The 15,508-nt window shown below is 39.0% G+C and overlaps 3 protein-coding genes across 14 annotated transcripts in view; 2 read left to right on the top strand and 1 right to left on the bottom strand.

The window, feature by feature from the left end:
* Positions 1–15,508, bottom strand: part of Hnrnp-k (Heterogeneous nuclear ribonucleoprotein K) — an 86,122-nt gene that overhangs the window by 4,969 nt on the left and 65,645 nt on the right. For all 9 annotated transcript variants that reach the window (XM_083102649.1, XM_083102648.1, XM_083102656.1 and 6 more), the window contains 3 exons: positions 1,161–1,289; positions 457–892; positions 33–187 (listed from right to left, as the gene is read on the bottom strand). In XM_083102649.1, the coding sequence (XP_082958775.1) occupies positions 33–187; positions 457–892; positions 1,161–1,289 (720 nt within the window). The remainder of the gene's footprint in view (positions 1–32; positions 188–456; positions 893–1,160; positions 1,290–15,508) is intronic.
* Positions 4,944–7,647, top strand: LOC145973362 (cytochrome b5). Of its 3 annotated transcripts, none has more exons than XM_083102668.1 (4): positions 4,945–5,112; positions 5,341–5,851; positions 6,014–6,323; positions 6,780–7,647. In XM_083102668.1, exons 3-4 carry the CDS (start codon positions 6,026–6,028, stop codon positions 6,911–6,913), a joined length of 432 nt encoding a protein of 143 aa, XP_082958794.1. In that variant the 5' UTR covers positions 4,945–5,112; positions 5,341–5,851; positions 6,014–6,025; the 3' UTR covers positions 6,914–7,647. The 3 variants fall into 3 exon arrangements, with proteins under 3 accessions (XP_082958795.1, XP_082958794.1, XP_082958796.1); XM_083102670.1 differs by having other exon boundaries at positions 4,946–5,112; positions 6,014–6,311; XM_083102669.1 differs by lacking the exon at positions 5,341–5,851 and having other exon boundaries at positions 4,944–5,112.
* LOC145973364 (cytochrome b5) lies at positions 8,833–12,099 on the top strand. 2 transcript variants are annotated; one of them, XM_083102671.1, is made up of 2 exons: positions 8,833–9,053; positions 10,328–12,099. In XM_083102671.1, the coding sequence occupies exon 2, from the start codon at positions 10,371–10,373 to the stop codon at positions 10,752–10,754; it is 384 nt and encodes a 127-aa protein (XP_082958797.1). In that variant the 5' UTR covers positions 8,833–9,053; positions 10,328–10,370; the 3' UTR covers positions 10,755–12,099. The 2 variants fall into 2 exon arrangements, with proteins under 2 accessions (XP_082958797.1, XP_082958798.1); XM_083102672.1 differs by lacking the exon at positions 8,833–9,053 and adding an exon at positions 9,115–9,474.

A 15,508-nucleotide genomic window follows, 5' to 3' on the forward strand; every position in this document is an offset into this window, starting at 1 on the left:
AAATATGATAAATATCAACTTAATCAACTTACGTCTTTAGGAATGGTGACTTGTGTACTGGTCTTGTTTCCGCTCATGTTGCCCTGGTTGCCTTGATTGTTTCCACCCATAGGTGGGCCACCCATTCCCAAGTTACCGCCGCCACCTAGGCCATTAGGCGCGCCTCCTTGTATTCCCCATCCATCACCTGCGACAAAAGAAACATTAATGGACTCGTGTTTCACGAATGTTATGCGAATCCCCGAATATACATTTCGACGACATACGACAATTTAACGGAATGTTTGTTATCCGTATCTCATCAGAATCTTAATCTCCAACGGTATTTTAATATTTTCTATCGCGATTAAAAACATTTCTCTCCCCGAATCCTCGATTAAAACGTTAAGAATCAAGATGTTCCTTTGATCATCCCTACAGTTTTACGCATTATCAATACAAAAAATTCCCTCTCACCATTGTAATTTCCGCCGCCATAGGATGGCGGTCCGCCTCGGTTTCCGCTGCCACCTACGCGCGAGTTACCGCCGTATCCGCGATCCGGTGGCCCACCAGACATCCCTCCGCCTCCACCTACACGCGAGTTACCGCCGTATCCGCGATCCGGCGGACCTCCGGACATCCCTCCGCCGCGTGGACCACCTCTAGATGGCGGCGGGAAGCCGCGGTTCATGTCACCAGGACCGCTGCCGCGATTGTCGCGTCTCGGTGGCATCCCGCCACCTCCGGCACCTCCGGCACTGCCGTCACCAGCGCCGCGACCACCGGGTCCGCCGAATCCACCGACCTTGCCCTGGTTACCATCGGCGTTGCCATAGCCACCGTAATCGTCGGCGTAGAAATCGTCAAAGTTGTGCGGGTCATAAGGGTTGTTGACACCCTTCAACGGTGACTGGAAAATAAAAGCACGGTGTTATTCTTTTCCCTTGGTAATAGACTACAGATGTGCAAGTAGAGCGAACATTTTTCGTAAAAAACTTGAAGGAATCTTTTTTTTTATACATCTGAGACTAGAATATCGAGACACACTTTGTATGGGTGGTAGAAGGGTACGAAACAAATCATCCGCGCCAAACAAAGAGGATTGCATTCTCTCGTACGTGGTGGATGTAACCGTTCGATTTATAGGAAAGTCATGATCTCTCGAGCGAGATACTTACGGTCTTAATGGTGGCGATCAATTCGCGTATGCATTCGATGCACGTCGTGGGTTTCCCGCAGATGCTGATGAGGCGATCCGTGCTGCGGGGGCAGGTGTTGGAATAGATCTTGATCCTGGCTCCGGTTTTCTGGAACATAAAAGATATTCGAGCGCGTTAGACGACGTTGTACGACAGCCACTCAAGGATCGGGATAGATTCTGAAGAACTTTTTCGCGTATCGATTTGCATCGAAAAGAGGGGATTGATACCGGGAACTTGCATCACGTTCGAGAAGTTGAAAGAATTCGAGTAGATAACGATTCTACAAGAAAGTTTGTGCTTATTCTGGGGTCTGGATGCGGAGATATCAAAGAATTCTTTTACATATTCTCTAGATTATACTTGATTTTATATTTTCTTTCGTCGATTCTTTCGCTATTGATTGACGATTTTACTCAGCTGATATCGTAAAGTTAATAGTTTAATGAGTTGGTGCGCTCTTTTTAATTACACGTCAGTACAACGTGAACTGTACGAGTGCGATAACGCGAGTCTGTCTACTTTTTCGAGTCTATCCCACTCTGCAACCCTCACCCACCCTTGGTTAACGACCTGCTCAAATGTTTTCGTACTCGCTACGCTAATCTGCACCCCGTTCTTTTTGCCGCGGAGACTTCCAAGTAATACCTCGAGACGACAATGGTCAGATCGCGTGCTGATAGTCGCTTAACAGTCTACCCGAGACCGCTTTCTCAGATCGCGATCACGCTACGTCGAGACGACTAAGTGCAGCAAGTCGGGGTGGTTCCTCAAATCTTTCTCCGGCTAGTTTCGACTTGTCGTCCACGTCGTAAAGAGTAGAAAAAAAAATACTGATAATCGACGTCCGTAAAACTTTCAAAGATAACAGGCGCGTTATGAAATGTTGCGCTGCTGTTACGCGAAAGTATTACATTTATACGAGTACAGGACGATGAAAGCCGACAGACAATGACGTACGTATATACAGGATGGACATCCGGAGATGGCTTTGATGCGAATAACGCAAAAGCGAAAAATTGCCGATAATATCGACAGCTGTGCGCTCAAACGCGAAATATCCAAAACAGATAACGATCTAGTCCACGTGTATGTACACAAAGTGTGTGTCCGGCAACCATTGGTATTGTGCGGAGAAATCGCGCCGTTTAATTACGCAGATCAAAGCAATTCCCTCTCTCTCTCTCCTCCTACCTGAATCCTCTACCAATCTAGTACAGGTCCATTCAAACGTTTCCGATGCAGACGTCCGGCAACAGGGGTCTGGATGCGGCGTTAATCCCAAAATGATAGACTCGAGAGAAGGGTATATGTATGAAAGTAGAGGAAGAAAGGAAGAAAACAAATGCAATTTATACTCTGGCAGTTTAATCGTCTCAGTTTCACGAGGGAAGAAATTGCATGCATTTTTTTTTTTCGAGAAAGCGAAGGCAAGACATTCGCATCTCGCTTCGTTTAAATGAAAATTAAGGTCGGCGATATCTGATCGCTGACGAATGAATGGCAAACGAGAAGAAATATTCCTCGCATGTGCTTGTAATTGCTCAGTGGAATTCATCTGAATTAAGAGAAATAAAAAAAATATTGTGTAACGTACAGAGTTTTTTCTGCCTCTATCGAGATTCGAAAAAAAAATCGATGACACGACACTGCGCACCAGTGTTTACACGTTACACTTCCGGCAAGAGCTATAAATATGATTTTAATCAAATTAATTAATTCAAACGATACATGGGCGTTCGAATCAGATGGATTAATCTCGCTCGCGTGATAGAAATGCAAATAAACAGAGATTCTTATACGCGCGACAGGATCATTCAATTTGGATTGATAAAATTGATTGAATTGTATTTTCGCGACGTATATATATTACATTTGTTCTTTGACGATAGTGTCACGCTTGCGTTTCATTTCCTTCTTCATTTTCATTTGCGAGAATCATGTCCATTTCCGAGTATATATGTATCGTGATATTAAGTTTTCATTAACTAGCTGGAAATATATCTTTCGCGTTTACGAGCAGTAAGCGTCTTATTTATACACAGGGATGTCAAAGTAAGACTTATCAGAGGGAGGAGCTGGCAGCGCGACTTTGATAATTAATCGACGAAGCTCGGGAGGAAGAGAAAAATAAAAGGCGAAGATGAAAGCTTCTCGTTGTAGTGCTTCTTGACTCGCGTTTCTCGCGAACAAGGCATCCCGGAGAATTCTCGAAAGAAACTTCCGCTCGCCTGGCCCGGACTTCTATCCTCTGACATTCGATATCGGTAAACTTGAAAAGAACAACGTAGATCGATCGTCCTTTGAAAGAGGCAACGTGCCATAAATAGCAGCGTAGGCTGCATCATTGAAGAGAGTGTGCGCTTCGGGAGATTTTGCGATTGCTTTTGTCCGATGGAAAGAGAATACCTTTCGGATACGAACATTAAGTGACGATACGTTATACGAAAAGACCCGGTAATACGCGCACGAAATCTCGATCGTTTCGAAGCGCGTCTCCCCTGTATAGATTTTCAATTTTCCAAGAGTTTCAGGACTTTCGAAACTTTCCACGATCGCGAGACTTTCTCCGCGAGGTGACTTTTCTTGAATATTCAACAGCCGAAGATAATTAATAGTTTCCCAAAGTTTCAAGGTCGCGAACTTGAAATAATACATGCCATTCCCTGCGCACGTAAAGTTTGGACATTTATATTTATACACGATATAAAACGGAGAAAGCTAATTTTCAGGGAGATAACTTTTACATCACATTCACATTCAAATCGTAAAATCACAATTTAAATAAAAAAAAATAAATAAAAAATACATGAGAGAAAACTAATAAAACACACATTTGCACAAAATATGCGACTAGAGATAAGAAAAGTTTTTATATAGAAACGAAAATAAAGGATAATAATAGTGTTAATAGGTTTATGGCAAGTCGACGCGAGCGCATCCAAAGGACTTCGAAGTCCTCGAAGTGGCGGGATAACCATAGGGGAACACGGCTTTGTGAGAATAAGCTGCATTGCACCCAAATTCGCATTTGCTTAACAGTCCTCCGCAGCAGTGGCATCCGTGGCAGAAGTCTGGAGTTTGTGCAAACTTCCACGGTATTACGAGCGGCGTGATGAACTAATCTAAACATGAATCACTCTATTCAATTCAATGCGACAAACTTCCATCCCCACGGTAAGTTTCGAGCCGGCAGCTGCACTTACGTAAACGCTAAACCCGTCGACAATATCGCTCAATACTAATTTCGACATTTGTGTCAACTATGTACGAGTTAACGACTTTGGATATCATGCTCGACATTTATGTTTTTCTTAGCTTTCATTAGCTATAAATGAGTTCTTCCTGACGAATTATTTTCCGACTTTGACCTTTATTTATACGTTTCTCTTTGACAAACAATTTTCATCAGTTGCTAATTGCCACGGAAAGCATATTTAAATTCAAGGATAACTTAAGTATAAAATCGTGCGGGATATCGACAATTTTGCAATTAATCTAATTATGAAGAGAGGTTAAAATAAAGTAATATTCTAAAATAATTATTCAACAAATTGTAAGATGATTTTTAGAAATGATAGCAAAATAATAATATATTTATATGTATAATAGCTTGCAAAAATTACGTACTCGCAATAAACGATCATCCATATTCAATTTCCGTGACATTTTCACCTATTGTGTGTCTGAATTCTGCGGCATCATTATCGGTCGAATAAAAATGCTTGATGCATTTTCATGAGATCGTTGGTGTACGTGAATCTATCCACCAATACCGCAGAAATCGCCGGGAAAGAGATTGGATCAGTCGTTGGCTTGATTACTATCATAGTGACTGTAAAGTGATATACATTTCTTCCGACGTTCAAGTCGCGTACAAGGACGTGTCACTATTGTATCGTCTCTCTCGAGATATCTTTCTCAAAATCAGGTGAGCTCCGAACATAAATTCTTTACTGTGACCTATGTAAATATTAAAAACTTGAACGCACGGACTCCGTCTCGGGTAAGCGAGATCCCCGACTTTATAAATCGACGTAGCGATATATTGTAGTCCAAAATATTGTATAGTTTCAAGCTTTTTGACAAATATCCCGAAGTTCGTGCCCAACATCAAGATTAGTAGATTAAAATTTACATTCTTTGAAATCGTGAATAGATACGATCGATGGAGACCACAAAACTTTTGACGGATCCTCCTATTCACGTACACGGACTGAAATTGATAACATCGATGAAAAGAATATTAATAAAAGCGAAAGAGTTACTTAACGAGCTGTCCTATGTCAGCCAGAAAATATGAACAAAGATATATAAGGACCGTGAAATAAATAAGCTATAACCACTCGATATTGGCAACATATTTAGGCCAAAAAACATGCGCGAAAGTTCGTCAAATATTAATGACCGCTCGGAACAGAGTGAAATGCAAATACGCGATGGTATGAGAAACCTGTCTCTTGCCACCGATATTCGCGAGGCGAAAAGAAACGAAGCCGAGCAGTAACTTCGCGATCGCTCGAGGAGACGAAGCGAGACCTGGACCGTCGAGAAACTCATCTGTGTCCGACATACGCGATCTATTTTCCCTTTCAAAGTGCCATTCAAAGCACACGATCCAACCGAGATCTCGGACATCAAAATACATCGCGCACGTGCGTTGTTCCAAGGTGAAGCGAAGCGAGGGAACTTTTATATAAAAGTGATATCTTTTGTATAAAAGTGATTCTACGGCAAAAAAAAAACGATTCGGCTGAAAACTGTTCGAAAGAAAAGTTAGCAGTTATTTCAGTGTCGGCTTTTTTCATAAATAATTTCTTTTTCTTTCTTAGCATTGAATCACGATGAATAAATACACAACGGAGGAAGTTGCCCTGCACAATAATGCCGAGGATCTGTGGATAATAATACACGGAAATGTCTATAATCTCACGTCGTTCTTTACGGAACATCCTGGAGGTGAAGAGGTATTGCTGGACTTATCAGGGCGAGATGGAACAGAATGTTTCGATAGTATCGGTCATTCCGAAGAGGCGAAACTACTTCGAGAAAAGTTTAAAATCGGAGAAGTAACGAATGAGAGCGTTCAATCCCAGATAACGAGCAAGGTTCAATCGACAACTAGTGCAGGTGTGATAACAGGTTGTTTTCTACTTCAATTGTATTTTTAATCAAGTAAAAATTTATAATAAAATTTAGAGATTATTATGATATATATAGAGATTTTTTAGTAATCTATAGATTATTATTATTATATATAGATATTAATAAAAATTTATAGATTATTATTATTATATAGATATTAATAAAAATTTAGATTTAATATCAGTATTTCATATAAAATATATCAGATTCTTGTTCTTAACACGATTATTAAATTAGCAATTTTTAAAAATAAATACATACGTATATCTTTGCCGGTATCTTGCTTCAAAAGAACCTAATGTCGTGATTACGATAAACGATAAGATGACAAATAATGTGTATTAATAATCCAACAACTGTTACACAAAGATAATTATTACAATAATTTTAATTGCTGCCTTAAAATGAAAATCACTCGTCACTATACTTAGAAATATTTTTTTGTTTAAGCAGATGAAACAGAACCAAACAACTACGATCACCAGTTACCACAACAAACAAAAGAAAAGTCCTCGATTATGATGTTCTTGTATGTTACTATTGCAGTTTATGCCATTTTATTCTTCTATTACTATCAAAATATGTAACTTGAAACATTTCACATACATGTACACAATACAATTAGTTAACTTTAACAAAATCTTATATAAAATCTTATATATAAAATGTTATACGAAATTTGTTTTATCGAAAATAAGTTTGTTAAGTTTTTTTGTTTCTATTTCTGTTTATTGTTAAGTTTCTCAAGTAATTTAGTATCTTTAATTTATTATCTTTATAAAACTGTTTCTCTTAAACTCTACGCTGAAGGGGATGCGTTTATTGCAAAATTAAACAAGTATTTTTGTAATATTCCGGTAAAAGATAATTAAACAAAAATTATATAAATCAGATGAGTAAATCAAAGATACTTATGATATGAGATCTGCTTGAGATAATTTTAGATTGCTGCGTTTCTATAATTAATTTTATGCATTTGTAATGTAACTTGTAACGAAGTCAAATATATATATTCAAAGAAACGGTTCAAAAAATCCTGTACATTTTACATATGTAACTCTTCTCATTTTAGTCTCTAATTCTGACAATCGTGCACTTATGCAATATTTAAAATTTATATTTGAAATGTACGTGCTGAAAAAAAATATTAGCATTTAATATTATCTAAAATGCATCGTTATCAGTATAACAAGTATTTATTACATATTGAATTCTGTCGGAACAAACATTATGAAATACCGAATGCGCGTGTGTATGTGTATGTGTGAGAAAATAAAACTTTTGTTAATAAATTTAATAATAAACGCAAATAATCACGTTACTATTGGCTAAAAGTATTTGTCGCAGGAAATCTAATAAATAAATATATCGATATATCGATTTTATACACATATATTGTAAAGTTGTGTGTCTCTGGTGAGTGTAGATTTTCTGTCGAGCGACCAACTCGACTATCACGCTTATCTTTCTGCGACATGCACGTAGATAAATATACGGCGTCACCGTGACTAGACGCTTTTGCATATGAATCGAACGTCATGCTACATAATACGCGAATCCACAGGAATGGAAATGGTATAAGCTACTTGATAAAAAATTCCAAGGAAATATAATATTCTAATCTAATATTCATATTACATGTTTATAACTTTTAATGGAATTTTAATAGAAATTATAAGAGACACACTCTAATCATGACTGTATATTATCGCGATGATCGGTTGGAGATAATTACGTCATTGTAATGACGAATAATTCATTTTTCGATCTTTATACAGATCATCAGATTAAATATGACACGAATGTACTTATTAGTTTCATCTATTTGATTTCCATATTTTCTACGATAAGCAGAAAATATCCTAGTTTATGAGAGTTCTATGCATGATAAAGTATCATTTTTCTTTTCAAAATAACGTGATTAAAATGTATTGATATTTTGAAATATTTTACACAAGCGTTAATGTATCAAATCAGATAAATTTGCTTTGTCAACGAATAATCTAAGGGAACAAACCGAACAAACACAAAAGTGGATTCATACATTGTAAGAAGAATAGTCATTTTGTAATGGATACTTTATACACTTTATCAATTCCATTCCTATATAAATGCTCCAAACACATACGTACTATACAATCAGCAAGCATCCATGACTGGCGCCATCTGATATTGAAAACCTCTTGAAATAGGATTCTGATACAATTCAATTTCACTATCAGGTCTCGTTATCAAGAATGAAAGGAGATAGAAAGAGAAAGAGAGAGAGAGACATGACAAAATGTGACAAAATTTATAATTTTTATGCAATTTTTCTGATTCCATTTTCACTCGAGCCAATCACGCTTTTACGCAGTAAACTTGTGCTCAGCATGAACTTGGGACCAGCGTAAGGTCTTTTAAGATTACACGGTTGGCAACGCAGCAGCTGGATAAGCGGACGAAACAGTGGGGCTGAATAGAAGACACGACGTGGCGTACACAAAGAGGGGGATCATAAAGCTACACGGTCAATAAGCCGGATTTCCCAGTGTTTATGCGAGTGCGGTTCCGAAGCGAGTGGCTCCCGGCGCGACATCATCGTCAGCTGAGATCAACGATTGGTGCATTCACGTCTCTCACGCAGCAGCACTTCCGGATCTCTCTCGATAACGATCTCGATAACGCCTGATCGCGTCCTTCCTCCAGGAAGGTCGACCTCTATTCGTGAGAGCGAGGCAAGTGGAGGTATGTTCGAAGCGATCGACGAATTTCGATTGAGGACGAGCTCCTCTTAACCGAGAGAGAGAACGATTCGACACGACCGGTTCGAGAAGAAAACGCGTAGAGGGATCTTATCGATCCAATGCCACTTCTCGAATTCGTATCTTGTTTGTTCGCCAGATATCTCTCGTCGATGATGATCTCTCTACTCGCGAGCGAGTGTTTGCGTTCGAGACGTGTTTGAAGTTTCGAATCGGTATTTTGTCACGAAAACATCAAGTTTCGTAAACGAACTCGTCTAACTACTGGATCGCGCGCGCACAGATAAAGTTTGATTGTATTGTGGGAAGAGGAAGACATTATTTCTCCGACTCTCTAATGACTGTGATTACGATTGATTCGAAATTGTGACTATGCCAAATTAATGTTAATCTCTTTTTCGATGGTAAATACAGGTAAAATAAAAATATAACTTTTCTGCATCTCGGAAAATCTCTCGGGAATGAAGTTCTCACTTGAGAAAATCTTTGCTCAATATCTTCCTCTGTAATCTTCGCGTACTAGGAAATTATTCATAGCGCCCGAATGTGCAAGATTCGGAGAAAATCTATTAATAGTTCCAAATCTTTCGAGTCTAACATGGAATACTCGGAAATCTTCGATTTACAGATCGAGACGGCGATAAAATTAATATTTTTAATAAACATAAAGATTCATTTCATGAAGTGAAGCCTCGGGTTGTAGCGATTGCGTGAATTTGCTCGTTATTATCTGGTATTTAAAGTAATTTGCAATTCATCATTTATAAAGATATGTCATTTACGCTATATAATGGAATTTTTAATCCCACGAGACTGGTCAAAAAGCAATCTTATAACGTGGTCTACTGTACAACAGCGATAATCTTTCTACTGCTCGTTACGCAATCAGTCTCTACTGGCCTCGACTTGATTATATCAGACTCGTTGATGTTTTTCATAAACGTCAGCGCGTACATGACATTCTTGTATGTATATATCATGTACGAGATCTTCTTATAGTCTCCTCTGATCTCTAGAATCTATTAACGCAACAATTCTTCTTTTAAATTATGTGTTGCCAATCGTGATATGTGTATTTAACAATCGCGCTTTGATTTATTGTATTTGTTACACGTGTCAAGCGATGAAGTTCAAGTGTTATAGAGAATTCCAATAGACAATCACATGTTATTTTTATACACGAAAAAAAATAATAGACGTATTTCAAGTCTTGTTCCTCGGCATAATTAACAGTCCTAATATTCCTCTCTATTTTAGGTCGACTACACAAGGGAAAAATAAAGCAAAACGTCAACGAAACATGGCGAAACAATTCACGAGGAGCCAAGTCGAGAAGAACAACGACAAGGATACCATGCTGTTCATCTTGCACGATAAAGTATACAATGTTTACAGCTTTCTCAACGAGCATCCGGGCGGAGAAGAGATCCTGCTGGATCACAAAGGCACAGACGCCTCCGAGGACTTTGACGATGTCGGGCATTCGAACGACGCTATAGAGCTGATGAAGAAGTATCAGATTGGCGAGCTCGTCGAGTCGGAAAGAAAGAATCAATCGCCAAAGAAGGGCTGGGTGGCGGGATACATAAAAACGGGGGAGAAGCAGAGCGGACCCAGCGTACCTTTCTATCTGCTCGTAGGTGGAATCGCGCTCCTAGTGGCCATCATATATTATATTTATTAAACAATCGTTTTGGATGATTAGATGCAACGCGAGAATGCTGTGAACGTGATAGTGTGATAGAACGCTCCACAGAATGTAAGACTATTCTCACATTATTCTAACTCTGTCGTAATGTTTTCGAAAGCGCATCTCTAAGCAATTAATTTTGTTTTGAAGGGAGAGGTTTTATTTTGTACATTTCCATTTCTCAAGGCAGTTAATGTTCGAATGATAATTTGAAATGTCTAAGCCTCAAATCTATCATTGCATATTGAAATATATAGTATTTATACGTGAAGATATATTGTAAAGTTAATTACTAAGAATATGAAATAAATATCAATTTTTTTTATAAATCAATCAAAGATTTTCATTAAAATCGAAACATATTTGCCAATTTATTGGATTAATTTTGGTCATCATATCAAGCATTTTCTTATGTAAATTGCGAAGTCAAAACAAGTTTATCTGTTTTATCGTCTTATCGATAATTTCTACTGTAAAAGCAATTGCTTAAAAAAATCGTTGTATAAGTAAGTTGTTTAAGTTAACAGCTTATTTTATGCAAGTCGGATAAATTTTAAAAAGTAGTTATATAAAAACTTTGTAGCAACACTGCGATAAATACGGAATAATTAAGCCGATGAAAGAATAAGAAATAAGAAGAGTTCGATTGTTCGATTCCGAAAACTTGAGAAAAAACGTTGGGAAAAAGTAAATTATATATTATAATTAGATATCAGGAAATTCTAATATGCGCAAATTGTTTTGAAAAATTTCTAAAATGTATCAAATGTATGAAATTTCTAAGATGTATGTAAACTCTTTATGCAATTTTGAATTTTTCACAAAATTACAAATTTAATATTTTCAAGTATTGGAAAAATATTTACTTTAATAAAAGATGCATATAATAAATGCATATATGATTTATTAGATACATGTAAAATTTTGAAATTTATCAAATTAAGTGTTACAAGTCTTTTAAACCATAATTGCCCATTAAGAATTAAGAAAATATTTAATATTGAGAAAATATTTGATAACTGATGTCAATTCAATGAAATTCCTTCAAAGTTACCTATGCGGTCTTTTTTTTTTAAATAAACTTCTTATCTATGAATTCGAGATAAGATTGTCGCTTTCGCTATATTAAAATGTATTGAGTTTACTTAGTACATCGTATACAAAAAAAAAAAGAATTTATTCACTATTTATATGCACATTATTTTTTTTAAACATGCGCATAAGTATTTGCTTTAATGTGCATAATATGTTGTTTTACGCCATATGTATGTCGTTGTTATATACTTCTGAATTATTGTAAACAATCCTCAAAAATAGAATCTTGAATCTTTACCATCCAGTGCACGTTTTTTCTATTTAATTCTTTTAATTTTCTATTTTCTATTTAATTATCAAGGAAATATCTAATTAGCAAGGAAAAATATGAACAAATGAATTGTACGCAACGATGATAGATAACTAATTGGAAAAGTTAAAAATTTTAATGGAGATGGGGAAAACCACATGAGTCAGCTAGCGTGAACTGGAGCGCAAGAATTTAACAACACAACATTTGAAATTGAGGAAAATAGAAAATGTGAGACGATCAAATGGTAGACTTCATTTCTAAATGATACCCCTGCGAATTGACGAACAAACATCATTTTGCCGAATTACAACGTACGAAGTAATAATTTTGATATTTACGTACGTTATATCCGAGAAGAAGTCTTTTGATGATTTTACTTATAAAGACCGATTAGAGGTACTATTCAAACAAGAATCTTTAACATCGCCGATAATTGTTATCCTAACATTGCCAACTGGACTATTTGTTTCTAGACATATCGAGTGCTTGTGTGCCGACTTATCCGAGTTTATATAACAGTCCATTCGCGTTTCGAGCAAATGATGGAAAACGATCGACGAATTTGTCCCGTCAGCGTCGCGTGCAGCTCGCATGGAAGTGGAAGGCGTGAATAAGAAGGCGGAAGTTACCGCGATGACATGTGTGGAAAACCGCATCCTTCCTGTCAACCGTTGACCATCTGCTTTCTATACCAACTTCCGGCGCCGGTGAAAACTTTGAAATGTACTCAATCCCCCCGGCTTCTCTGGGTCGCGTGGAGTTCTTCAACTCTCATAACTCTGTCGCGCGCTGACTCTCTCCCTCTCTTTTCTCCTCCCTTTCATTTCTCTCCACGAACCCTTTGATGCTGCTGACACTCTTCTCGCATGATGAAAGCTTCGTGCGCGTAGGAAACACTGCATCATCACATGAAAACCGCGACGTTGGCATTGTCTTGTTATCTTGCGGCGCTTTGGATACGAGAGCTCGGATAAGCAACGCAAGCACTATCACGAGAACAACCTTGCGCTAATTAAGCGTCTCGAGGCGGCCGAGAATAAGATCGTGTCCGATTTAAATAATCAAATTATCCCGTCCACCTTCGCGTGTCAAACGATAACAAATTGCGCAGGGTTTTCGTCAGTGTATCCTTAATTCAGCCAATTCGAAGCGCTCGTGTGTCTCCTCCTTCTCGACGGCGGTAAAGGATCGTTTACATTTAGAAGCCGGTGCGGAAATGCGATTTTTTTTTATTTGCCGACCTCTCGACGCGGCTCCGCTCTCTTTGCGAGGAAACTCGATACGATGCCTTTGAAAAAGGGATTCATGATTCCGTCGCTCTACGTACCGTTTCCTTTTCCAAACGTAACTTTGAGGAAACACCCGATGCGTGTCCCGACGAGCGTAAATTTTTCAAAGGACCTGATGTGTTTGCCACTTTAAGAAACCATACCACCGGTACCGGTAACGTACGTGACTTAACTGAATTTCGCGTTTCGAGAGAATAAAAAAAATCTCCCTTTCTCTCGTTTATCCTATCGCAATTTTCGCGATTGCTCGACCGGTGAGCCATTAAGTCGCGCGGATTGACAGGAAGTCGACAACCGATGCGAATAAATGACACCGTGAAATACTCTCCGCTAGATGAGAAAAGCGCGAGAGCACCCGGGGGGAAAGGGGGGGGAGGAGGGAGAGTTTACAGTCACCTGATCGTTTCGCCAATGGCGAAGGGAACAGAGACCGGAGTAAGAAATACGCAAAAAAAAAAACAAGCGAACAAGGGAAAGCGGGGAGGGGGATGAGGGAAATTCTCAAATGTACGTAACGAGTTCTCGGCAGTTTCCCGGTTGCTTCTTGCCGCATTCCCAACAGCCATCCCCCCCCCCCCCGGGTTACACCCTTGCACTTGCTTCTTTCTCCCTTTCCTGGTGTGGCTCGAAAAGCAGCAATTTTTCCAATCCCTCTTTGATAAAGCGCTTAAGCGAACAGAGCATCGTAACAAGATGCTATTTTCCTCGTTGGTGACGAAGAAAATAAACCGAGGAAATGTCGGTGGTAACAGGTACACACGCGAGACGAAGAAAGAGGGAGTAATGGGGCGGGGGGGGGGGAGGAAGGGGAAACAAAGTACTCTCGGGCGCGCTCGGAATCGCCTTAAAACGTTATCCCCGCGTCGGAGGATACAATAAATATTCCAGCGTACACACCATACGTAATGCACATCGCACAATCGTCCCGCCGCGTTCTCGAGGACGACGATATTTCATGCGTGCGAGATGAACGCGCGGCACGCATGCGAATTTATACGCGCACTCCCGCGCCCTAAAATTGTTTTTTTTTCTCTCTCTTTCTCTTCTTGTTTACGAAGAGAGAGCTTCGCGGTTTATTAACATATGGTACGTATACGTCTCGTATGCACATAAGAAGAATGCACGCGAGAACCCGCCGCTGCGAAGCGATAGCGAGGAAGATGAATACGATAAAAACTTAATTGCCCGGGGAGGAATAAATAAAGACGAAGGAGGAAGAGAACGGCCGGGAGGCTATCGTTTCCTTGCACCGTTCGCGGTATCGCGAGAATAATGAGGCGGTAGGAAATTTATCGATATCCCGGCCGCGCTCTCTCGCGCCATCGAAAAATTCGCGAATGACGTTCCACGATCGATCCACGCTCACGAGGCGCTCGCGGCTCCGCTCGCTTCTCCGTTCGCGATTTTTCTCTGGATATAATCGCGATGCACGCGCTGACGGAGTCGACTTATGGGAGAAGCAGGTCGCTGCGAGCGAAATTGCAGATTACGAAAACCGTGCGTTCGCGAAGGGGCCCCACCGAGCGAGACAATACACGTGGAAAACAGCGGGATCGAGCGTCTCATCGCCCGAGGTAATACTGGCAAAACTCCGGAATCTCGTTCCGTGCCATGTGGAAATTCCGTTTCGCAAAATTAGCAATATCGTTCTCGGGTGGTGCTGGTGGGAGGGGAGTATTTCCCCTAGAAAATTGTTGTGTGTGCACGCTTTGTTTTTATTTTAACAGCGGACATTACCTAAAGATTTCCACCTTTCCGTCGAATAAAAAACACACATTTCCGAATCGTATGACATTATTTTTCTTATTTTACTAAAAAGGATAATGAAACGTGTATTAAGAGAGAAGAGAAGCATTAAGAGGGATTGCAATAGTATGTTTAATGTTATTACATCATTATATTTTACTTCGCTCGTATATTTTATTCCGTAATATAAGAATATTTATAAAATATAATATTTCCTGCAAGAAATTAATATCTTTGCATAATTAGCAAAATTATTTATAACATGCCTCTCTCTTTTTTTCTATTCTACCTTTTTACGTATTTTAATATTCCCTCTTCGGGAAAAAGGTCGATATCGGAAACGCAACTTCCGATCTTCGTTAAAA

Source organism: Camponotus vicinus, unplaced genomic scaffold, assembly GCF_025532165.1.
Source record: "Camponotus vicinus isolate PSW18456_S1 unplaced genomic scaffold, iyCamVici1.0 SCAF_6, whole genome shotgun sequence".
In the NCBI taxonomy this organism is placed as follows: Eukaryota; Metazoa; Arthropoda; class Insecta; order Hymenoptera; family Formicidae; genus Camponotus; species Camponotus vicinus.